General features: G+C 57.5%; 9 protein-coding genes across 9 annotated transcripts; 4 read left to right on the forward strand and 5 right to left on the reverse strand.

Annotated features, from left to right (window-relative positions):
• Positions 1 to 41: 41 nt before the first annotated feature.
• On the reverse strand, positions 42 to 2,983 carry TRAVEDRAFT_119985 (OPT oligopeptide transporter; the record flags this gene model as incomplete). Its single annotated transcript, XM_008038470.1, has 13 exons — positions 42 to 201; positions 261 to 433; positions 492 to 709; positions 766 to 1,351; positions 1,404 to 1,484; positions 1,544 to 1,827; positions 1,887 to 2,003; positions 2,054 to 2,168; positions 2,218 to 2,237; positions 2,290 to 2,373; positions 2,423 to 2,574; positions 2,628 to 2,713; positions 2,774 to 2,983. The coding sequence occupies 13 exons, from the start codon at positions 2,981 to 2,983 to the stop codon at positions 42 to 44; spliced, it is 2,286 nt and encodes a 761-aa protein (XP_008036661.1).
• Positions 2,984 to 5,679: 2,696 nt separating this feature from the next.
• On the reverse strand, positions 5,680 to 7,407 carry TRAVEDRAFT_35960 (dynein regulator; the record flags this gene model as incomplete). Its single annotated transcript, XM_008037993.1, has 8 exons — positions 5,680 to 5,973; positions 6,033 to 6,137; positions 6,194 to 6,325; positions 6,379 to 6,475; positions 6,533 to 6,710; positions 6,775 to 7,075; positions 7,154 to 7,313; positions 7,373 to 7,407. The coding sequence occupies 8 exons, from the start codon at positions 7,405 to 7,407 to the stop codon at positions 5,680 to 5,682; spliced, it is 1,302 nt and encodes a 433-aa protein (XP_008036184.1).
• Positions 7,408 to 7,782: 375 nt separating this feature from the next.
• Positions 7,783 to 9,571, reverse strand: TRAVEDRAFT_70696 (uncharacterized protein; the record flags this gene model as incomplete). The annotated part of the gene is made up of 6 exons (XM_008038471.1): positions 7,783 to 8,036; positions 8,111 to 8,646; positions 8,698 to 8,980; positions 9,036 to 9,327; positions 9,380 to 9,447; positions 9,522 to 9,571. 6 exons carry the CDS (start codon positions 9,569 to 9,571, stop codon positions 7,790 to 7,792), a joined length of 1,476 nt encoding a protein of 491 aa, XP_008036662.1. The 3' UTR covers positions 7,783 to 7,789.
• A 273-nt stretch (positions 9,572 to 9,844) lies between these two features.
• Positions 9,845 to 13,429, reverse strand: TRAVEDRAFT_164906 (YTH-domain-containing protein). The gene is made up of 8 exons (XM_008038472.1): positions 13,142 to 13,429; positions 12,912 to 13,048; positions 11,662 to 12,855; positions 11,447 to 11,610; positions 11,350 to 11,386; positions 11,169 to 11,287; positions 10,979 to 11,117; positions 9,845 to 10,928 (listed from the first exon to the last, which is right to left on the reverse strand). The coding sequence occupies exons 1-8, from the start codon at positions 13,413 to 13,415 to the stop codon at positions 10,542 to 10,544; spliced, it is 2,451 nt and encodes an 816-aa protein (XP_008036663.1). The 5' UTR covers positions 13,416 to 13,429; the 3' UTR covers positions 9,845 to 10,541.
• Positions 13,430 to 13,812: 383 nt separating this feature from the next.
• On the forward strand, positions 13,813 to 15,869 carry TRAVEDRAFT_45503 (uncharacterized protein; the record flags this gene model as incomplete). The annotated part of the gene is made up of 6 exons (XM_008038075.1): positions 13,813 to 13,903; positions 13,953 to 14,027; positions 14,141 to 14,619; positions 14,680 to 14,793; positions 14,848 to 15,019; positions 15,073 to 15,869. 6 exons carry the CDS (start codon positions 13,813 to 13,815, stop codon positions 15,867 to 15,869), a joined length of 1,728 nt encoding a protein of 575 aa, XP_008036266.1.
• A 72-nt stretch (positions 15,870 to 15,941) lies between these two features.
• On the reverse strand, positions 15,942 to 16,286 carry TRAVEDRAFT_118521 (uncharacterized protein; the record flags this gene model as incomplete). The annotated part of the gene is made up of 3 exons (XM_008038473.1): positions 15,942 to 15,974; positions 16,028 to 16,149; positions 16,217 to 16,286. Coding segments are annotated over 3 exons (225 nt in total), but the record flags the coding sequence as incomplete, so codon positions are not given.
• Positions 16,287 to 17,829: 1,543 nt separating this feature from the next.
• TRAVEDRAFT_145512 (dimethylribityllumazine synthase) lies at positions 17,830 to 18,703 on the forward strand. The gene is made up of 2 exons (XM_008038474.1): positions 17,830 to 18,062; positions 18,112 to 18,703. The coding sequence occupies exons 1-2, from the start codon at positions 17,848 to 17,850 to the stop codon at positions 18,521 to 18,523; spliced, it is 627 nt and encodes a 208-aa protein (XP_008036665.1). The 5' UTR covers positions 17,830 to 17,847; the 3' UTR covers positions 18,524 to 18,703.
• A 61-nt stretch (positions 18,704 to 18,764) lies between these two features.
• TRAVEDRAFT_145514 (Rag GTPase GTR1) lies at positions 18,765 to 20,415 on the forward strand. The gene is made up of 5 exons (XM_008038475.1): positions 18,765 to 18,939; positions 18,989 to 19,044; positions 19,102 to 19,528; positions 19,587 to 20,031; positions 20,088 to 20,415. The coding sequence occupies exons 1-5, from the start codon at positions 18,928 to 18,930 to the stop codon at positions 20,165 to 20,167; spliced, it is 1,020 nt and encodes a 339-aa protein (XP_008036666.1). The 5' UTR covers positions 18,765 to 18,927; the 3' UTR covers positions 20,168 to 20,415.
• An 887-nt stretch (positions 20,416 to 21,302) lies between these two features.
• TRAVEDRAFT_119411 (uncharacterized protein) lies at positions 21,303 to 22,375 on the forward strand (the record flags this gene model as incomplete). The annotated part of the gene is made up of 4 exons (XM_008038476.1): positions 21,303 to 21,484; positions 21,633 to 21,694; positions 21,745 to 21,948; positions 22,119 to 22,375. 4 exons carry the CDS (start codon positions 21,303 to 21,305, stop codon positions 22,373 to 22,375), a joined length of 705 nt encoding a protein of 234 aa, XP_008036667.1.
• Between the last annotated feature and the right edge of the window lie 194 nt (positions 22,376 to 22,569).

The following is a 22,569-nucleotide window of genomic DNA, read 5'->3' on the forward strand; positions in this document are numbered from 1 at the left end:
CCTAGGGAAATGCACGACAGCCCAGATGGAAACAGAGACGCTCAGTTCGCGGGCAGCGCACAGCGGTCCGCAGACAGGTTGAGGTCGTTGCCCCACCACTCCGGGAAGCTGTGCGCGGTGCCGGACGCGCCGAACACCGCGAAGTTGAGGATGAACGAGATGACCTGGGTGCCGCCGTCGAGCGCCGCGGCCACGATGTAGCTGTCGCACGTCATCGGTATCCGTCGCAAGTAGGGCAGGGAGGAGGGGGGGGGACTCACTTGTACTTCGTGAACCAGCGGGGGTAGCGCGTGCGCACCCACCACTGCGAGAAGAGGCCGATGGTCATCGACGGGTTCACGGAGGTGTTGATGCCGACGGAGAGGAAGCACGAGTACTGCATGATGATGGGCGTGCTGAAGTTCTCGAAGCCAGCCTTGGGCCAGATGTACCACTGCAGGACATGGCGACGTGTGAGCACGAGTGCGCGAAAATGGGGAGAAGAAACTTACTGCGAGGATGAAGGGCAGGGGCAGGAAGACACCGATGGCGAGGCAGATGGGCACCATGTGGTAGACGGAGTTGGCGCCGAACATCTGGGGAGCGAGACCACCCCACGAGATGGCGTTGGAGTTGTAGCCCTGGGCGTTCTGGCCAGACCAGAGACGGGTACCCGAGATGGAGAGGAGGGCGTCACGGTTGGCATCAACAATCGTAACCATCATAACGTCTGCGAATGCACATTGTCAATACAAGGCACCTGCAAAGTTGCGGGGGGGCACTCACAGTTCAGGATAGCACCGACGACGGTGCCGATGATCTGCATGGAGAACGTCACGCGCGGGGGCAGCTTCGCGTACTGGCCGAGCTTCAGGTCACCGAGCATGGCAATGCACTGGCCCTGGGGGTGCTGGCCGTACAGCGCGCCGTACATGTTCGCGATCGGCTGGCCGGGGACCATGTACGCGGTGATCATCTGGTAGAAGCCGTTCGCGGACGACGTGAACTCGCGGAAGCCGATCGTCGCCGCGAGCGTTGCGAAAAGCAGCGAGAGCACGAGCGAGATGAGCAGGATCACGGTGAGCGCCCACCACGGGAGCCCGGAGTGGCCCTCGTAGTTCGTCGCCTGCGCGATCGCGTACGCGCCGACGAGGAGCACGAAGTACCACCAGCGCGGGATCTGCTTGTACACCTTCATCTTCTCGTAGTGCGGGTCGTGGACGACGAGGGGGGTCTTGTTCCACGGGTTGAATGTCTTCAGGAAAGGCTTGATGTCGGCCCAGTGCCAGAAGAAGACGTGGGTGAAGGTGGCTCCGAGAGACAGGTTGGAGGTCATCAGGTAGAGCGCGTTCGTGGCGGAGAAGAACGCGGGCTGTAGCGCTTTGTCAGATATTGTAGAATGCCAACGAGATGATAGCGCTTACCCCGAGCTGCTCGTACTTGACGGGGTCGAACTTGCCGTCGGTGAGGAGACCAGTCTGGTTGTACTGGGAGCCGTCCTCAGCCTAATAATGCGAATGCGTTAGCGGCCATGATCAACGGCGGTTAGAACCGATAAACTCACGAAGATGGCCTGAGACATGAAGGGGAAGTCCTTCGCCCTCCAGAGGTTGCCGTAGTACACACCCGCCATGAGGATGTACGTGAGGAAGATACCGATGTCCTGGTTGATCTGGAGCCAGAGCGGGGCGAACAGGCAGTCGCTGCCGATCAGGTTCCAGTCGAAGCACCACGAGAGCAGGCCCATGCCCTCGTTGTTGCTCGCGCCACCGAACACGTTGCGGAACACCGTGCTGGTGTTGTTCGCGAGGCAGAAGATGGAGATACCGGTGAGGAGGGGGAAGATCCCTGCGGAGCACGTGCGTGTCAGGAACACGCCGGCGGAACGACGCAAACAATGGACCTACACTGCGGAATGATCTCCCAGACGAACATGACACAGAAGACCGTCCAGAACAGGCGCACACGCTTAGAGGTCATCTGGTTGTCGAAGTGCAGGGCCTGGAACAGGTTGGCAGTGGAGACTGTGGAGCGCGTAAATAAAGCTTCCACATCGTAAAGGAGAGAATCTTACTCGTCGAGGGCCAGAAGCACTTGGTGGGCTTAACCAGCAAGTCCTGCAGCAGACCGGCGTAGCCGTATCCGAGCAGTTGCGAGCCAATGAGAGTGAAGATCGCAAGTCCGGCGTTCTGCAGGGGCGTTAGTCTTTGACATACAAACTGGAAGCACTCCACTAACCAGCTTGTTGTTATAGTACACTGCATCGCATGGTCAGCCTGGTGCGCTCGGTTCGCGGCACACGTTACTCACAGTCCTGAACGGAGATAACTTGGATAGCAGTAGCGGAGACCGCGGCCGTGGACGACATGATGATGATGGCTACATGCTCCTTAACTGCACTAGGATGAGCATGATAATCGAACGAACGCTAGTGGACACTTACTGTTGAAAGGGCCGGGGTTAATCCACCGGAAGATGCCCCTGGACGGGAGAGCCATGGCCATGGCATTGCCGAACCAGTACGACAGAACCAGCAGGAACAGGGTCGAAACGGCCAGTGTCTGCGGCTTGAAGTAGTAAATCTGGGCCAATACGCTGGTGGATGTGCATGAGGAAATGCCGAAGCAGACAAAATCGTTGCGACTCACGCGCCAAAGGCGGAGAACCCAAGACCTAGGACGAATGTCCGGAAGGTGATGGGGGGGAGTTCGGGGTCGTCCCGGAGGGACAGGACCTGAGAGACACCATGTCAACCGTCAGTCCACCGGAGCATATGGGCGCTATGTGTGCGTACCTTGATGGCGACCTCATAGGCCTCCTGCACCCGGTACTCATCCTCGGTGGCCTCGTCGTTCTGGAGGCGCTCCTCGAACTCTTCGACCTCCTTGGCCATGATGGCGTCGTCGGTGAGGCCGGCGCCATCGGCACCCTTCTTGTCGAGGGAGTCGTCGTCGATGGAGTTCTTCTCGTCGAAGGCCGGAGCCGAGCTTACGAGGTTTGCCATGGTGGGAGGAATGGGGGGAGTGGCCCTGGAGCGGTGTGAGAACCGGGACGAGGCATATATACGGAGGAGGTAGGAGGGCTAGCGCCCCTACACCCACAGTGGTGTCTGCAGCACATGGTGCAGGTGCCTTCCGGAACGGCCGTCTGAGCGAGCTTATCGTACGGGCAGCCCAGGCACACGAACAGGGCCCGCGGGGTCCTGCAACGTCAACTCTGTGCGATAGCATTCTTAGCGAATCGGGATGAGAACTTGGAGAGATGGCCGCAGGCCCGCAGTTTATCGCACCTGGTGCTCGAAACTCCCCATGCTCTCCCACCCCACGCGGATACCCAGCCCCGCCGGTGCGGCTGTCCGTCTTCTGTTTCTCCCAGCCGATGGGAACCATCGCGTGATGCGAACTTGCCCCGTCTCCTTCTCAATTGCGTGTGCGGCCCCCGGACGGCAACCTGTGCAATGTGCAAACTACGCTGCGGGGGTTGCACACGCCGACGAAGACGAGAAGACGAATCTCGGGAGGCGGGTCGGGTGCTTGCGCGGACGTCCGCGTTGACGTCAACGTTCGCCATCGCCGGGGAAGCCGCGACGGCCTACACATCCTCCTCCCTCGTCGGCGGTCGGCATCCAGCGAGTACACCGACCACATCTCCGCACTGTCCGCAACAGGCCTTCCATGCAGCCCCGTATGGTCAATAGGCCCGGTGACCGTGCTCCCATGCTTCAAATTGTCAAAACCTTCGCAACCGTCATCCCTTCCGAGCCAAGTAGATGCCGCATCTGCACACGACGCCGTGCGATGTGCAAGGAGCGGTTCTAAGTAGCATCAGCCACACTGCAGCTGTTGATCCATGTCTCGCGTACACTCCTGCCAATTTAGCGGCCGTGATTCGCTGGCGATAACGCGCGCACCCTCACCGGTTCCTGGGCATCCCTGCAGTGTGCACCGCTCTTGCCTTGGCCCCGCACGGGCGGTTGACGACGATGATGGGCGTCCTGCCGAACCCGAGGCCCCATCGAGACCGAGCGCGCGAGCGATGATGGGCGTCGTCCGCTGCCCTGATCCGATCGCTCTGTGGGTGCCCCGGCCCGCCGCCCCGGCCCCGCGCAAACCACAGATCGCTGCCGATCCGCCTGCGTCGCCGTATGATTTCGAAGTCGGTTTGACTGCTGCTTCGCGATGCGCATGCATGTATCACCAGCTGTGCACCGTTGCGCCTCCTTCCACGCGCAGTTGCGCGCAGACGCTGTAAAATCAGCGCCCCGGCCGCTGATGATGAAACCCCCGAGGAACTGCCCACAAGGTCCCGCACTGCGATAGCAGGTGATGTCGCAGAAATTTTACGGAGCACAAGTCTGGCTGCCCGACAAATTGTGGGTACGGCGTGCCAGATACGCTCTGGATCAGTGCCACTGACGCCCCCGCGAGTGATGCTCTGTGATGCACCCCCGGGCAGTGAAATGGCGTTCAAGTGCACCACGCGGTCCGTCTGTCGATCTCGCTCCTACCAATCGTGCGGGGCCTCATGCGGGCAGCGGCCTCTATCGCCTCTCCCCCCACTATGCTCCGGGGCCATAGAGCGAGCTCGTATCTCCAATCGTTCCGCGTATCCACCGCGGTGCACAGAGTTCGTACTAGCGCGAGCTGAAACGCCGGGGGGATATTTCGGGCCCGCCGAAAATACGACCTTCCACATGTGTGCGCTCACGCTGCTGATGCCTCGCACACTCCGACACCGAGTCTCCCGCGGTGCCTGTCCGTGCATAGACTAGGGGTGCATCATTGCGCCCTATCGCCACGCTCTGCTCCGGTGGGCGCAGACGGACGTGTGCCTTGGGACCATCCGGCGCGAGGGCCATCGTCAGGACTTCCATGCGAGAAGGATTAATTAAGCATCGTTCCAGATGCTTCTCGCCAGGAACCTGGAGAACACACTCCTGAAAGGCATCTGCTTCTCAGCACAGGAAAAGGCTCGACGCTCAACCTATATATAGAAGCTCACCCGTGTGTTATCGCTGCGCAGGGCGCACTGATGGATCCTCCGGGTGCGTGACCCCGTGGACTGCGGCATGTCCAGCGGTGGATATCTGCCCGTCGACGCACAGCAAGCAAAGATCCACCCGTCGGAGCTCATGGAGCTGCGATAGGGCACGACGGGGCCAGCTTGCTCTGGCTGCCGCCGTAGCCGCGGCCGCGGGCAACGGGCAACGAAGGTAGAGTCTAGACGTTGTCAATTGCACGGCGATGTCCACGAAGAAAACACAAAGGATACGTTGAGCCACGGCACACCCTGGGTTCAGAATATATTGTACAAGTAGGGTTGATATGTAGTCGATGTAGGGGGTATGTGCGCCGAGGGAGGGTAACGGTACTGTGCGCATATTCCAGAGCAGAAGGAACGAGGGACGAGGGTAGTATCAGTAATGATAGGGGAAAGCAGGAGCGAGCGGCCGTACGTGATCGAATAGCAAGGACATACTGTGCGGTTGCTCTACCCGGCGGAGATCATGGCGACGCATAGCGGACGGGCATTAGCAGCGAACGGTACGCAGGCCGGGGACCAACGGGCTTACCGAGAAGACCATCTGAAGAGACCACCGGACATTACTCGTCGTCTAGGAAGCACCAAAATCTTCGCGGGAGGAAGAAGTCCATGGCCGCGCTCGCTCCGCGAAGCCAAGCCCATGCCAGCATGGAAAGATCATGGAAGCCAGACCTTGATCGTCTGGTCGACGCTCCCGGTGGCCACGACGTTCACGAACTTCTCCGGTTCCGTCTTCCCGGACCCGGACGCGCCGTTCGTCTTCGCGGCGTCCGCGGGTGCTTGGGGTCCCCACGCCATGCAGTTCACGAAGTGCCCATGCGCTTCAACGGTCTTCACACAGCGTCCCGTGCTGATTTCCCATACGCGGATCGTCTTGTCGTCACATGCCGAGAGCAGGAACTTCCCGCATGGATGGAACACCAGGGCTCGTACCCAGTTATCATGCCCTTGCTGTTAATTTCAAAAGTGTTATTTCAGTGATAGCAGCGGCAAACAACGGAACAACTCACAAGGGTACGGAGGAGTTGCCCTGTCTGAGTGTCCCACAGTTTGATTGTTCGATCTCTGGAGCCTGTGGCGGCATATGCTGCAGCCCTATTTGACCGCTCGGTGCTCTGAAATATTTAAAATGAGAGGTGAGCACCAAAGGTATGACATAACCGAAACATACCGGGATCCCAGCCAATTCGCGAATTGCAGCATAGGCTGCTACGGGCGCAAACACCACTACTTCGATTGTGTGCTCGTGACCCCGCAGCTCCATTTTCGACTCTCCTGACAAGGGATCGAATATGCGCGCGGTCTGAGACGCAAAGTTGTCAGTGATCCCGTTTAGCCACAACCGCATATACTCACCTGGTCGTTCGAGCAGCTTACGATCAACCGGCCGTCGTCTGAAGGCTCGACGCACCGCACCCAGTCTGTATGACCGCTGATTGTTCGTACCAGATGCCTGTATGTGGCTACAAGTTTAGTTTCTGACGGGGAGAGCACTGTCGCAGCCACTAACGTAGAAGCGACGTCGAATATCCGGATCGTCTGGTCTCTGCTAGCGCTGACGATTTGTAGATCTCCGGGCATGAACCGCACGGATGAGATTGTATGCTCGTGTCCGGGGAACGTCTTCGTGTTTCTCCATTCGTTCTGCACATCCCAAATTTTGATGAACAGGTCGGACGAGCAAGTCACTGAATGACACCCAGCCGATCAGTAGCCGAACATGCAGCGCCTGCGGCTATGGCTAAAACGCACCTAGCAGGTTGCCCTTGCTGTCGAAAGCCACGTCGTTTACGGGTCGTGTGTGGCCCTTGAGCGTCCGCTCGAACTCTCCCGTCTCCCAGTCCCAGATCTTCACGGTCGCGTCTTCGCTCGCGGATGCAATGAGGTTGAATGTGGGGTGGAAGGCGACTTTCAGCACTTGGCCGCGGTGTCCTTTCAGTGTGTATGCCGCTGGTGCCCTAGGTACCCAGTCCGTTTGGAGAGCGGCGCGTTTCGCGGGTGATAGTGAGAGTTCCTCTTGCAGCGCGGAGTTTCGGTTCTCGAGGTCCATAATCTATTACGTACCGCGACACGCCATCCAAGCATGTATGTTCGACATAGTAGGCCATATAGTCCAAGCAGATACACGCACCTTCTTCTGCAACCGTATCACACTCGTCCACTTCTTCTCTAGCAGGCCCGCATACTTCGCCTTCGGGTCGGGGGTGTAGTCGATCCCCGCGTCTGCCTTGAGGGCGTTGAACGCATCGTCAAAGTTGTTTGCATGAAGGTACTCGAGGATAGACTTCTGACTGTATGACGCGCTGTGCATGAAGCTAGCTGCCATTCAAGAGGTACCATTGTCACGTACAGTTCCTCCTTCTGCCGCTCCGACAGCAGAGACATCGCGCCCAGTGAGTGTCACAGATGAGAAGTCGTAAGCAGTGTTCCAGGAATGAGAGTAGGGTCGTTGCGTGAGAAGAGAATGAGCGTGAGGCAGGCGTAACGTAGGAGGAGGTTGTGGTCGCGTTCTCGAGACGCGGGAAGAACAGCATACGAATGTGCGCTTCCCGATATGGCAATCATCGTAGATCATCGCAACTGCTACTCAAACAGCATGCTGACTTTGCCCGCACGAACAGGCCCACCGTGACTGTACGCGTTCGATAAGGCAAAATGATCTTAAATCGCACAGCAGTATATCAAAGAAAGATACAACAACATAGATCTATCGAAAGATGTCCGTGACTAGATCCTACACCAGCCCTCCACCAGCTTCTTCGCTATCTCACCACTCATCGTCCTCCGACGCGGAATCGTACATGCCCACCGGCTTCGGCGCGGGCGTGGGGTTTCCGGAGTGCGCTCCGGGTTGCACTATATCGTTCGGATCCACGTCGTCGTCCCCTCCTGCGCCTCCAGGTGCTCCCGGGTAGACCTCGATCAGTTCCTCCTTGGAAAACAGATGTCGTGACGCGCGTTGCTCGTCGATCGCGATCGAGTTCGCCATCTCTTCCCAAACGTATCCAATGAGCCTGTTGCCATGGTAAGCGTATCGTCTGTTACACAGAAGTAATGCTATACGCGCCTGCTCTCTCGTCCTGCACACCAGCTCTGAGGATCGACATCCTCGTAGATGACCGTATCGTCCTCTCCTCTTACCGGGGCAGTATCGCGCACGGCAAACATAAGGGCATGCGCCATGATTGACTCGTTCTTCGGGACCTGCATGAGGTTTTGATACATCTGCTGGACGTCGACTAGGTACACAGGCGGCGGCGCATGGGGCTGCGGCGGAGATCGCGGACGGGGAGGATAACTCGCAGCATTCGATCTACGCGGCGAACGCGACCGTTCGCGTTTCCACTTCGCAGAATAATCGCGGACGTCGCGCTTGCTTTCATGGTACGAGGTCTGTCTCGGGGTGACACGGGCGTCTGGGAAGTACAACAAGTCCTTGATCCCAGCCCTCCATTGGGAAGTGTCGACGCCAAAGCTCTTTAGAACGCAACGCGTCATCTTGGCGTCATGAACGAGGAGAATCATGGGCGGTTTCGGCGCTCCATCGCGTGAGGGTGCGAACACGTCTTGCAAAAGAGTCGCGATAGTCGCCCGTGTCATGCTCTGGGTAATATCTGGAAGCGACTATCCCCAACACATTAGTACGTCTTGCCTGCCTGTGTTTGTTTGACATACCAATTTCTTCCTGCCGGGGTTGCCCAGAAATCGCTGCTCTTCGATTACGTAGTGGGATGTGGACAGCGCAGTGAGGTCGGCAGAGTCGTTAGGCGCAACGAACTCCGTCCAGCCGACATCCAGTACTTGGGGATCCTCTTCTCGCTCAGGTAGCGACCGCGTATCTGACGCCCAGGTGTTGAATGCGAGTGAGAACATGCGAACACTCTTGAACCAGGGAGCTAGGTTGAGGGCGTAATCAATCGGCCTCTCGATGGTACTCTGGCAAAGTCTGTAGAACACCCTAGACATGACGTAGGTCAGCGCAAAGATACAAAACCGCTAGCACTTGAGCAGACCTCTGGTGCTCAAAGGACGACCGCGCTATCCCGATCTCTGAGAGATAGTTTCCCCCGACAGTGTACGCAGTGTTTGCCTTGCTCCGGTCGCGTGGTATCCCATCGGTAGTCTTCTTGTTCGACACGAGCATGGCAAACTTGGCGCTCAGGTCTCTTTTGGTAGCGAACTGGATCGGGGAGAGCGACTCGTACTCCGACGCGTACCGCGGGGGATCGCGCGGTCTTCCAAGATGCAGCCTGGTAAATTTCGTGCAAGGCAGAAGCAGGCTGGACGCCCCGCAAGGTTGTATACCTGAAATACACGTGTAAGAACATTTGGGGCTCGTGAAGCCGAGACGAGCTACCTAGTACAAAATCCGCCTCAACACCATCTCTCATTAGCTTCGCGGTGAGAGCATCATTGGAGTTGTCTCTTAAGGTGCAAGGGGAGGTGGCAACTAGGTCAGCATGGGGTTGTTAGTGACAGATGCCCGTTGAATATCTTACTTCAGGTGCGCTCTGAAACCACCAATTTGGTAGTACTCGATGGGCTGCATGCGAGGTGCACAAGCGAGGTGGGAGCGGGAAGGAGGAGGCGGGAAGCGCGGGGCACGCCCCGAGGGCTCTTTACGTATCCCCGGCGTTCTCCGTGCAGCCCTGCAGCACGCGTCGCGTCGCGGTCACGCCCCCTGCTGCAGGGCCCCCGTAGATTCGCCGTTTGCCCTGCAGCATCGGCTGCAGCCCGTTGCGACCGTCCCTGAGATTTCATGTCATACAGGGTTTAGCACCTGCCGCAAAGCCGCGCTGCAAAGGGAGACACAAGGAAACGGGTAGATTTGGGAACGAACCAAGAACTACAGTGCGTATGTGCGGGACATTGCAGGACAAATACATGCGAACATTCGATAGTCCACGTCCGTTCAGATTCATCGTCCCGTTGGTAGTACCATGTAGTAAGGAGGGTCGCGACTCTTTGTGAGATGCAATGGAGCGTATACGTACTAATGAGAACAACGAGAAAGAAGTAGGGAAATGGAAAGGAGGGGGGTAGCGGCAACGAACATGCGAGCACGGAAATGCAAAGAGCGCGATAACGAATTCCTCGGGTCGGGGCACAATAACGCAACAAGAGGCATACCGTACGGAAACAGTGTAGGCAGCGCGGCTAGTGAGAAAGGGAGTCACGGGGGCGTGGCGGTCATTAAGGTAACTTTACGCTGCAACGGAAGAGGGGATAGATAGGGAAGAGCGCTGTAGGCAAGCCCCGATGGTAATACAGAGAGGATGTTTGCAAGATCGGAAGACAAGCAGAACAAAGAAAGGAAGAGAAGGGAGAGCAATGAAAGGCATACAGAGATATTAGTGCACAGATGTACCAGTTTCCGCCCGTCCGAGGGTCGACGGTTCGATTCTATATGCAAGAGGCGGTCATTGAGCGTTCGTTTGGGTGAGACGAGGGAGGGATGGAGGGGGTTCGCCGGGGTGAATCGAGGGTAGGTGCGGCGGAAGAGGGTACGTGCTCAGGGCTCAGAAGCCCTGCATGCCGCCGCCAAGGCCCATGAAGTTCTGCCCGCCGACGGGCATCGGACCCGGGCTCGGGTTGCGCATGACGCTCTGCATGGCGTGGGGGTTTGCGAAGGGCGTGCCCATGTTCATCTGCATCTGGAGCATCGGGTTCATACCCATACCCATGCCCATACCCATGTTCATGTTCATCTGCGGCAGGCCGCCCATCTGCTGGGCAGCGTACGCGAGTGCGGCGGGGTTCGACATGGCGAAAGGGTGTTGACCGGTGGTGGTGGGCGATAGTCCTTGCGACTGTGAGCCCGTGTTTTGCATGCTCATGGGCGCCTGGGTGGGCGAGGCCGCGCCCTGGGTGAGGGCTTGAGCCTGCGCCTTTTGCATAGCTTGGAGCTACACAAGTATAAGCTTGCTGTCCGTGAATTTCTAGCAATCGCACCGACCTCGTAGAAAGCAAAGTCTTGAAGCAGAGAGGTCCTGGCGGGATGGGTGTGGAAGATGCGCAGCATCTCCTGGCCCGCGTCCGGAAGGAGCTCCTGCGTGTCACGAGAGTTGGTGACGGGCTTGCGCTCTTGCGTGTTGCTACACTGATATCAGAGCCGCGACTACATAGTCGTCACCAAAACGACGCACTTGAGACGGATGTGACGAAGGCCAGCATTGGGTATGTCGCGAACGAAGATCCACCGGACCTTGAAGACACCCTTCCACTTGTCCGAAGCCCATACAGTCGAGCTGCGAGTATAGTCAACCTGAAAAGCACTCGGCGTTAGCGCGCAGATGTACTACGAGACATTTACGTATCCACACGTACGGGGGTCAACATCTCAGCCATGCCGCAAAAGTGGCCGCTGCATTACCCCCGCTGTCAGAGAAGCTCTATCTCGCTCGATTGATCTGCGGAGACGAACCTTGCGTTAACGCTGAAAAAGAGGTAGATAGGTCCCCGTCCGGCAGTCTCTTTGAAAGCCTTGTCGAGACGCTTGTTCCCGGGGTCTGTCGAGCTCCAAATTTCATACTTGAGAGACTTGTGCACGTCGTCCTCGGTGTAGGACTTGATCACGAAGAACCGCGCCTGTCTCGGAGCTCAATCACCGCAGATCGCCCAAGAACGGAGTAGACTCACGAAGGCGGGTCGCGTGTCGAACTCGACCGGGTTGTATCCCTTCGCCGCGATCAGCGTTGGCACGTCCATGGGAGACGTGATAAAGTTGTCTACGTTTCCATTCGGTCCGCTCTGCCCCTGATTCTGGCCTCCCTGCCCACCGACGTTGTTGGCGGACGTAGGGGCACCCATGCGCGGTGCTTGACCTTGGTTCAGGTATTGCGACGGAATTGACGGTACGTTGGGAATCTGGCCGTTACCTTCCGCAGCAAGCTTGCCTTGCTGGTACAATTGCTGCAGGCTAGGGTTCGAAGCACGGCCTACCAGAAGGCGCTCCTTGTTGTCCCACGGTGTACCTCCGGAAGCAGTGAACGCACGGTCGCGGTGGTGGGGCGGCTGCTGCTGCTGTTGCTGCTGCTGTTGGTCGTCGCGGTTCAATCCCTGACCGGGCTGTCCTGGCTGCGAAAGTCCATGACCGATGGGAGGAACGTAAGCGGAGGCGCTCTGGACCGAGCCCTGATTGTTGCGACCGTCCAAGTCTGTAACAAGCTGCAACTTGCGCGAAGTAACGCCACCATTACCGCGCTGCAGGCCAGGCGCTTGAGCGGGAGGAGGGTGAGAGGGGTTGAAGCGGGGTGGATGAGCGGATTGGCCTTGAGACACATTGCCATACTGTTGGTTGATCTCGAGCTGCGAAAGGGCGCGGGAGACGTCGTCAATAGCAGGGTTGTTGCCTCCGTTATGCCCCCCGTAGGCGCCAGCGTTGCCAGCACCCATCTGAGGGCGCCATTCGCCCCCGGGAGTGCTCCAGGGCGAGGAACGGCCAATGGGACTACCAGGATACTGACCGCCAGTCTGTCCGGAGGCTGCAAAATAAGATTCCTCGGGGGCTTGGGCGCTCTCGTCGTCGTCGTATTCATCAGCGTTGGTAGGGCTGGGACTCTGCGCGCCGGAATAGGGTACCCCCTGTGCACCTTTGGCCCCCACCTGGAGGGTTCCCGCACGTTTGAGGCCAGAGGCCAAGCGTCTTACCGAAGCAGTTGCGGTAGGGTAGTTGAGACTCTGGTGCCTACGCACACCCCCTGCTCCGGTAGCACCAGGGGGAGGCGACGGGACGTTAGGCAAGCCGCCGCCGAAATGCGGAGAGAGCGGCGAGGCAGAGGCAGAGGAGTCAGCCATGCCATGCCCATGGTCGGACACAGACATCCCAGGGTGCTGTGTATCATCGTAAGTAGCCGCGTGCGCAAGCGAAGGGGCGGAGGATGTCACACCTCATCCTCGTTCCGGAACCCGCGCATCTCGCGTTCCCATTCCTCCTCATCGCCCTCATGGCCAGCGATGGCGGAAAGACTGTTCAAGGTACGCGGAGTATGAGCGCCGGGCTGGCGTCCTGCCTGGCCACCGAAAGCTGAAAGCGCGATCAGAACGGGTGCATTTATTGAACTGCATAGAGAGCCCAAACGATCGGGAGTAAAGCTAAATGGTCTGGGGATATACTTACCACGATGGTATCTAGTCGGCAATGAGGCCTGCCTGTGAAGCGAGGACTTCTCGCCGACAGCGCCGATGCCACCGACCCAGTCTTGGTCCACGAGCTCGTCATCGTTCCACAACTGCTCTGCCTGTGGATCGTCGAGGTTGTCGAGCGCGATTTTGGAGGTGGGACGTGCGGCGCGCGATGAGGCCGAGATAGTGTGATGCCTGCGAACACCGCCTGCGGATGCACCTGCAGCGTCGAGAGGGGGGGAGATGGGGTTCCCGGACTGCGAAGACATGGCGGTAAAGGAAAGAGGGATGGGGCAGAGAAGAGGAGCACGGGCGAAGGCAACGTGAAGCAGTACGACAAGAGAAAAGCCGAAATCCAAGGGAGGAGCCGTTCGCACCGCCGGCCGGTGCCCTTGCCCGCCAGATCCACGCCGCCGCCCCGGCCGGCGACGGCGATCATCCCTCCACACGTGAGCGATCTACGCGTCGCGCGCGCCTACGCGCATACAGCCAGGCGCGAGAGGCGAGAGCCGTCGAGAGCTTCCTTGACCTCGACGTCGCTCATCTCCGTCTGCGCTCGTCGTCGTCGCACTCGGAAGATACGTACTCGCCCGCTCGATGGCATAGCAACTCCCCGTCTAGACCCCTGCATATCAGCCTCGCGTGAGACCCCAACATTCCGCCACTATGCCTCCGTTCATTCCTCCAATCACTCCTGCCGAATTCTTCCACATTCTCCAGAGATGCATTCCGCCCACGGGTTGGACGAGTCGAATTGGTACGCTGTTTATATGCTTACTGTCTTCAATGCTCATGTAGACGTTCAGTGGTCGCGAACTCGGGTGGACCGGATTCCACCGCGTTGCTTTTTCTCCTCGGAACGCTTGTACGGCAGCAAAAAGGTGAGCTGCATTCACCGTCCCCCCACATCTTGCATACGAGACGCAAGAGCGTATGCACATGCGTCAACGAAGTGTCGTATGCTATGGACCTGTTCACTGAACGTCCGCTTTAGCATTGCGGTCTCTTCGAGATGACCCCGCTCTTTTGGGCGAATGCCAGTTCCCACAAACCGTGTGCTCAGCCCACGTAAATCACAGCCTGCAAGATGCGGCTACTGTCATGGAAGAGACAGCAACGTGGACGGCCAGGCAGCTACAAAGTCCCCACGTCACGGAGAAGATACCATGGGGCAAATATCCGTACCCTCCAATACGCGACGTTGACGAGAAGGTTGCGCGCGAAGCACGCTATAGCATGCTATTCCAAGCCATGCAACACTTTAGCGCGAAAATCATCGCGTTCGCCCACCACGCCGACGACCAGGTTGAGACCGCTGTAATGCGCAAAACTCAGGGCAGCGGCATAAGAGGGTTGGCTGCCATGCGTCCCGTACGGCGTTGGGGAATGGGTCACCGGGAAAATGACTACTACGCTTTTGGCTCGGAAGGCATGCGCAGTTGGATTGTGCGTCCTTTCCTCCAAGTATCGAAGGTGGGTCTGCACGAGCTCCCGCGAACTATCACCGCAAGATGTACTAGAAAGCCCGTGTAGGACAGGCTCTTAGCCACATGCGAAGCATACAAACTTAACTATGTGAACGACCCCACAAATTTTCAACCGGGGTTGACGTTCCGCAATGGCGTCCGGCGCATTCTGTCAGACAAGGTGCGTTTCGCCTGGGTTCAAATGCCTACGGTCGGAATTGAAAGTTCACTCCAGGACTCGGCGCAGCAGCAAAAGCACGATCACTCCCAGTCCAGCCTAAATTCCGCAAACTTCGAACCCTATATCGAACAACTGCGCGCGATGGTTCCTGACGTTCGGCCTGCCGACCAGCTGCGAGAAGCAGTACGGCTCTATGGCGTGCGCTTGGAAGAAGTCGACACTCAAGGTACTATTCCTGTCCTCTTTCATTGATGACGCTCTTGCTTACGCTCAGTGCAGTCACAAACGCCATCGCACGCGCCCGTATAAAGTCCCCACCATCGACACTCCTCCTCCGCGGTCCAATGCTCGAGGAAACGACCGACGACGAGATCCGCATCGCGCTCATCCGCCGTTGCATGCGCTTCGTCAGTCACGGCCCATGGGGCGCCGTCTGGTCTGAGCTGGGCGGAAACCACAGCAGCCTTCGCCGCATCGCGAACGAGCTCTGGCCATCCAACCCGATGCCGCTCTCGTCGTTGCTAGTCGACCCAGAGACAGGCGTGCGCGAAGACCCGCGGCGGGCGTTCACTGCTGGCGCGGGCGTCAACGCGTACCCAGTCACAGTCAACGTGCGCCAGGGTACCATCACGTACCGGGGGTGCCGCGTCGGGGTCAAGCACGAAGAACCAGGGTGGATCTTCGCACGCGCGCCACCCCACAAGAAGTCGCCCAGCTTGAACATGGAGGCGCACGCAATCCTCGACGTCACGGAGGAGCTGCTCGCGGCGCGCAGGGAGGGCAAGTCGGTGTACACGGCGCTGTACGACTACCGCTTCGCGGTGCGTTTCGACTTGACGCGACCATGGCCCGAGTATATCGAGAGCCGGCTGTCCTCGCGCAGGGCACGCATCACCATCGAGCCCGACACGAAGTGGGTGCTTCCCCAGATCGTTGTCAGCGGGGAGAAGACGCGGACTACGTGCGTTGGCAAGTTTCTGTGGTCGATTCCGGGCTGGCAGGGCGGCTGTCGAAAGCCTGTGACGCACCAGTCGCGGATTAGTATGCAGTTTGTACGGAGCTTAGATGCCATCTAATGCGTTAAACGAAAGCCACTTAGTGCGGCTTGAAGTATATAACATGGAGCGGCGGGACAGAGTGATATAAGTCTAATCATCAAACTTGATACTGTGGGTGGCCAGCTACAACAATAGTTAGGGTCGCGATGGTGCGGCGGGAGCTGTGTAGCGCGTACCGTAATGTCCCCTCCACGGTAGCTGCCCCGCTTTTTCTTGTTTTTCTCCTTCCTGAATCCCGCACCGCGCGTAACGATGAGATCCCGCGCTGCGCGTGCACCATAATCCGATATACTGGCACCTTGGGCGAGCTAGGAAACAGCACCATTGAGCCCCAGCGTCACTACTCCGTCGCAAAGAAGGGACACGCACCCTCGACTCGAACGTGTTGTCCTTTAGTCGCTCATCGACGTGCACTTCCTCGGCCTTCACCCTCTGGAACGGCGTATTGCTCTTCCGTGGCTGCTTGACTTTCTTCTCCTTGCCGATGTGAGACCCGCTCGCCTCAGGAACAGCGCTCTCAGTCTCCCGGGCGGTTTCGGTAACGGCGGTGGGCACGGACGCGCCGCTCTCGTCTGTGCGCCGCTTCTTTGTGACCTTCACATCCACCGGCTCCTCCCTGGGCTTGGATGCTTTCACGGAGGCTTTCGCCTTCGCTGCAGTTTTCTTTGCCTTGGGCTCATCATCCGAGTCCGAGTCGGAATCAGAGTCTGAAGAATCCGAGGACTCGGAGCTCGAATCTTTGACCTCATCCTTGTCCTCGTCGGAGTCGGAGGAGTCGGAGGAGTCGGAAGAATCTGAAGAGTCGGAGGAGTCGGAGGACGGGTCCTTCGCCTTTTTCGCATCCGTCTTCTTTGCAGCCACCTTCGTCACATCCACTTTCTTGGGGGCGTCCTTGACCTCGACCTTCTTGCCCTTGGCTGGCGTCTCGTCATCGCTCGAGTCCTCGCTGCTCGAACTATCGCTCGAGCTGTCGCTAGAGTCGGAGTCTTCACTGGCCAGTGTCTCACTTGACCGGGTCGGAGAGACTGCCTTCGCCTTGACCTTCGCGGGTGAAGGTTTCGGCTTTTCGTCAATGATAGCTTTCAAAACTTGTGCAGTTTAGCGACAAGAGGTATGACATCGGGCTATGGCTCAACGTACTTGTCTTCGTCTGAGCGGTCGGTTTCGCAACGCTGGACGAAGAGGAATCCGCTAAGGCACGCAGAGCAGATCCTGTCAGGTCTTAGATAGGCTGTGATATATAATGTGAACACTTACAAGAGTCCGAGTCGTCGTCCGAGTCTGAGGAGTCTGAACTCGAGCTGTCTTCAGACGAAGCTATACACAAGAGGGTTAGTATGACTTTCGCCGAGTGACCTGCGCACAATGCATACAGTCATCTGAGTCAGAGCTATCACTACGGTAGCGTGAGGAAGAGTTCGAGGACTTAATCCATGCAGACTCACGAGGATTCCGCCTTCGCCTTCGCCTTCAGCTGCTTCCACTCCTTCACGATCACGTCCAGCGAAGGACCGTCGTGGGTCATGCCATCCTTCAGCACAACAACATCCTTGGCAGCCTTTTTCAAAGCCTCTGCAACCTTGGTATGCTCCTTTTTGATGAGGAATGAGTAGATGTAGGTGTAGGTGGCTGAAACCTATAGCTGAGTGACCTTGTCTCTTGAGCACTATTAACGACTCACTGGCGAGGCTCCCGTCCACAGATGATTTCCCCTGCTCAATAGCCATCCTCAGACACCTCAGCAATATACAAGTGAGCCTATAAAGCCGGGAACGGGAAGCACAGATGTGAGCACAGTGTGGGGGAAGCAAGCGAGACAGCTTCGAGCCAATCACAGGCGCATGTCCCGAAATTTCTGCAGCCACCGATCGCAAACAGGCACAAGCAGTGGCGGCGGGCGCTCACGTGGCACATGACGGAGGCGCGCGAAGAGCGCGCTCGCCTGCGCATGCTCGCGTAGATCTCCATCCCAATCCTCCCGACACCGACGACAACGATGAGCGACTCAATCAAAGGCCCCGCACCACCTCCTGCCACGCTCGACGGCTCGCCTCTGCGCGTCGCGATCGTCCACTCGCGTTGGAACAAGAGCGTCATTGACGCGCTTGTCGCCGGCACGATCGCCAAGCTGAAGGAGACCGGCGTAAAGGAGGCGAACATTGTGGTACAATCTGTCCCTGGTAGCTTCGAGCTGCCTCTAGCCTGCTCGAAGTGCGTTGTATGTTTCCATTTGGCCGTAGCAAAGACTAACGGTCCATAGGATGATCTCTGGCTCGCATGTCCAGGCTGGTGCAACCGCAACCGACCTCCTCGGCGGCTTGACCTCCCTCAATCCCAACTCGCGCACCTCTACCCCTGCGCCCCAGGTCGTGACCATGCCCCACCAGCCCTTTGACGCTATCATCGCGATTGGCGTTCTCATTAAGGGCTCGACCATGCACTTCGAGTACATCTGCGAGTCTGTCTCGCATGCGCTCATGCGCGTGCAGCTTGACACTGGTGTCCCGGTCATCTTCGGTGTCCTCACGGCGCTCACGGACGACCAGGCGCTGGAGAGGGCTGGCATCGGCCGCGGCGCAAGCAAGGGCCACAACCACGGCGAGGACTGGGCGCTGGCTGCGGTGGAGATGGCTTCGCAGTCACGGAAATGGGCGGAAGGCAAGTTCACCTGAAGGGCGGACGGTGCTGTGTGTAGGAAGGACACTTGTACGAGAAGTCAGCAACACAAACATAATGTATATCATGGACATTCCCAGTATTTTGTTCGCTGCGTTGCAAGGCTCGGTGAATATGTATGAAGCGGATGCGAATGACTCCGGAAGGGACCAGCGCTTCCCCAGATTTACCTCATCCTAATACTGCCATGATCGCCTCTTGCCTCGAAACCGCAACTGCCATCCTCGCACTCCCCCTGCTGCTCTCTTCTACCCCAATACCGTGCATTCCAGCTGCTGCTCTCTAGCTGATTGACTAGCTCTGAGCTTATTCGTCGTTGTTGTCACCACGCACGTCCACCTAGCTACGGCGGTTGGGCGTTCTATTTGAACTCGTTCTTGTCCAATATCACTCCGCCAATATGAAGAAGAAGGTGAATACAATGTGACAAATGGCCTAGGATGTCAACCGATGTAGTCTAGGTCTTGTTGATGGGTGCCTCGGGCAGTGGGAAGACGTCCATGCGCTCTCTGATCTTGTGAGCACGCCTCTTCCCTTCCAGAATCAGCTCTTCTCACATCGTGCTTTCGCACAGTTCCAACAACCCCGCCTCCCTCACGTCGCGTCTGGGCGCGACCATTGACGTCGAGCAGAACCATGTCCGCTTCCTCGGAGATCTCATCCTCAATCTATGGGACTGTGGTGGTCAAGACGCGTTCATGGACTCGTACCTCTCCATACAACAGTCGACGATCTTCCAGCACGTTGGAGTCATGATCTACGTGTTCGAGGTCGAGACACGTAATATGGAGAAGGACCTGGACTACTACAAGGCGTGTCTGGCGGCGCTGAAGAAATACAGCCCAAATGCGGCGGTGTTCCTCCTTGTGCACAAGATGGATCTCGCGAGGGGGCCGAAGCTGGAGACGTTAGCGCGCAAGACCAAGGAACTCAAAGAAGCCAGTGGGGATGCCGAAATTACTGTGTTCGGCACCAGCATATACGACGAATCGCTATACAATGTGAGGAGACCACGATTCTAGGCGTTTGTATGTCACTGATCGCGGATGCGTCGATCAGGCTTGGTCACGGATAGTGCACATCTTGATTCCCAACGCGTCTGTTCTGTCTCGACACTTGGCCAAACTCGCCGCCGCCTGTAGTGCCACAGAGGTCGTCCTGTTCGAACGCACCACTTTTCTGGTCATCGCCACATCCACGCCTCCCCCACCGCCACAGATCGCCTCTTCGGTCGCGTCTGCCTCATCATCGGCCAAGACAAATGGCCACACATCCGTCGGTACGAGCCGCGAGGACGAGGACGAGGTGGACCCCGACCCGCACCACATGGCGCCAACGCGGTACGAACGGACGTCTGAACTCATTAAGGCATTCAAGTACTCGTGTGCGCGCGTGCGTGAGGAGTTCCACGCCCTGGAGATGGAACTTCCAGAGTTCACGGCGGTCCTGGACGAGCTCACCAGGAATACATACGTGCTCATAGTGGTGCACGATCCCACAATTGGTACGTGCTGCGTTCTATTACCTCTTTTCGGAGTGGTGTTTGATTTTCCATCTTAGAAACCGCCGCACTGAGGATGAATATTCGTCTGGCTCGGCCGAAGTTCGAAGAGCTTCAGGGTGACAGTCTTCTCTCGTAGGCGGATAATGTCCCGCCGTGATCCCATCTTGGTTTGTTTATACCGTATCTGACCGCTCTACCCTACTCCTGGTCCACTCATAGAGGTCACCGTATTGCCTGGAAACTACTCATATGCCCCTCCCTGGCGTGTCTACTCTTGTGTTACGCTCTGTTGACAGCTCCTCGTCGCTTGCTATATGCCCGGCCTCCGATCGGCCATTGTGTCTTGCAGTGAAATGTTAAAATCTGTATATGCCTCTTGCAACCGCCCAGCGCACACAAGAACTCGTTCGATCGGTCGCACACACAAGAGCAACACCCGCGCCTCCACGCGCTGCGCAACGGCGCAAACCCAGACTGCGCGGGCCCCACAATCTCCGCGGGTTCCGGGAACACCATCCTCGATCGTGATCGTGCGGGTAGTTCGCCAGGGGTAGCCGCTTTCGGGCAAATTTACGCTTGTTTCGCGATCTCCTGACGACCACAACACTGCTCCTTTCCCCGCAGCGCTCGCGCATCCGCCCGTCCTTCCCGGAGCATGGTCGCGGCAATCCTTAGAGCGTGCATCCGGCCGAGATGCCGTTTATCCCGCCAGCGATCGTACGTCCCCCGACTTCTACCAATTGGATTTGATGACATATGGGTCCTCAGTCAGATACCTTTGAGGCTGCGTCTTGCACAAAACGCTGCCGCATAGCCAATGTTATGTTTACATCGGCGTCGGCGACAAGTTGATGCGGTGCTCTCGACAACCCACAAGTTCGAGATCCCGGCTCCAGATTCAATAACGATTCAGTTGTTGTCAAACACCAGGAGGATCTCGCTAATGATGAGACACGACAAGTATTTGGAAAGGGGCGTGCCGCATGATATATCCTCTATTTTTGTTTCCCGAGCGGATATGGCCCTTCAGCTCGGTGTGCGCCCCGTCAGTGTCACTTCTACCCCACTCACCTCGCAGTGCAGCTCGCCTGGTTCTGTGGTCGCGTCGCCGTCGTCGGTGCAATGAGCAGCTCAAACCAAGATGTAGCGGCATACACCACGTCGTACGTCACAGCCAACTCCTATAAGCGCACACTCCTGATCATCTCTGTACAGGATAACCGGAGCGTATTGCAACTTTGCGGCTCTCGGTACGTCGCCCTCATTCCCTGATGCGACCCCCCGCCTTTTCATTTCATTTCCGCTTCCCAGCACTGCTTCTGTATGAAACTCACTTGACCTTCGACCGGGAAGTGAGGCACATCTGGCAGCGCAAGGTTTCGGCCGCGACATGGATCTTCTTGCTCAACCGATATCTCGTTATCGCCTTGTACGCTGTGAACATCCCCAGTACGTTTACCGTCGGTGATTCGGTACGCCTATCATTCCTACACAGCTTATAATCAGTTCACGCTAACTGTTATTCTAGAGGTGAGTTCGACCGTACCTACCACACGGCTCCCGCCAAGGAATTATCTCTTTTGATCATTGGCCTTGCTCAGCTGCTCTGTTCTGGTGCGCCTCTGGCAAGTGCTCATCATACTTACATATGGTGCCTGGGGGAGTAAGTTTGCCCTTTCATGCCCTTAGCGCCATGCTGATGGGCCTCGTTAGTCTTCTCGTGCCTCCGCACATATGCGATGCATGAACGGGCATGGCATGTTGCTCTGGTCGTCCTGACGCTATCATTGGTTCCAGTATGGATCTATATCGTGAGCCTTTCCGTTGCAGACGTCGCCCGGACTGTACGCATCACTGACGGCTCGAAGTTTCGCGACTCGCGCCAAGACATCAAGAATTTTGTGGCTCCAATATTTTGTCAGAGTGTGCCCAAGTATGCATCGGCGCTGAATGGACAGTGAGTGTTGTGCATATCTCTTTCCTTTTGACATGCTGACAGTGTGCACACCGCAAGCCGTACGTTACGTTAATCCCTGCACACACCTCAGAGTAGCCTGCTGATGCACTCGCCTGGCTCCTGCGCGCAGTGACAATCGTCAGCCGATCCTGCTTAATCCTGTCGGACCTGTTGGTACTGGGCGTTACTTGGACGAAGACGTACGGGATCATGCGGCTTTCACGGGAAAAAGACGTACACACGCCCTTATCCCTGACTACGGTTCTCTTGCGAGATGGTAAGTGGGCCCATATGCAGCCCCCGACCCACATGTTAACCGCAACCTTGTTTATTCATAGGGTCGACATATTTCACGTGAGTGCGGGGGGAGCGTCTGTGGCCAGATGAGCTGTTCTGACGTTCCTTTGCGCAGCGTATGGACTGTGCTCAATGCCTTGCACATAGCGGGGACGTACGTCCAGGTGCGCTCAAATGGCACGCTGCCCCCATAAATTTCCACTCACCCCACTCGAACAGTCCTTACAATACATCACGATATTCACCGAAGCGTGCGTCCCTGCTTCTACCCGGCTCTGACCGTG

The sequence above is a fragment of the Trametes versicolor genome (assembly GCF_000271585.1).
Source record: "Trametes versicolor FP-101664 SS1 unplaced genomic scaffold TRAVEscaffold_4, whole genome shotgun sequence".
Taxonomy (NCBI): Eukaryota; Fungi; Basidiomycota; class Agaricomycetes; order Polyporales; family Polyporaceae; genus Trametes; species Trametes versicolor.

What these genes read in the sequence shown, in the direction of transcription:
- TRAVEDRAFT_164906 (XM_008038472.1), bottom strand. Translation starts at nt 13,415, where the DNA reads ATGTCTTCGCAGTCCGGGAACCCCATCTCCCCCCCTCTCGACGCTGCA. An exon ending in TCGACACGCGACCCGCCTTC is followed by an intron (nt 11,611 to 11,661) that starts GTGAGTCTACTC and finishes GCTCCGAGACAG; the next exon opens with GCGCGGTTCTTCGTGATCAA. An exon ending in CTTCGTCACATCCGTCTCAA is followed by an intron (nt 11,118 to 11,168) that starts GTGCGTCGTTTT and finishes ATATCAGTGTAG; the next exon opens with CAACACGCAAGAGCGCAAGC.
- TRAVEDRAFT_145512 (XM_008038474.1), top strand. Translation starts at nt 17,848, where the DNA reads ATGAGCGACTCAATCAAAGGCCCCGCACCACCTCCTGCCACGCTCGAC. An exon ending in CTGCCTCTAGCCTGCTCGAA is followed by an intron (nt 18,063 to 18,111) that starts GTGCGTTGTATG and finishes AACGGTCCATAG; the next exon opens with GATGATCTCTGGCTCGCATG.
- TRAVEDRAFT_145514 (XM_008038475.1), top strand. An exon ending in TCCATGCGCTCTCTGATCTT is followed by an intron (nt 19,045 to 19,101) that starts GTGAGCACGCCT and finishes GCTTTCGCACAG; the next exon opens with TTCCAACAACCCCGCCTCCC. An exon ending in ACGACGAATCGCTATACAAT is followed by an intron (nt 19,529 to 19,586) that starts GTGAGGAGACCA and finishes TGCGTCGATCAG; the next exon opens with GCTTGGTCACGGATAGTGCA.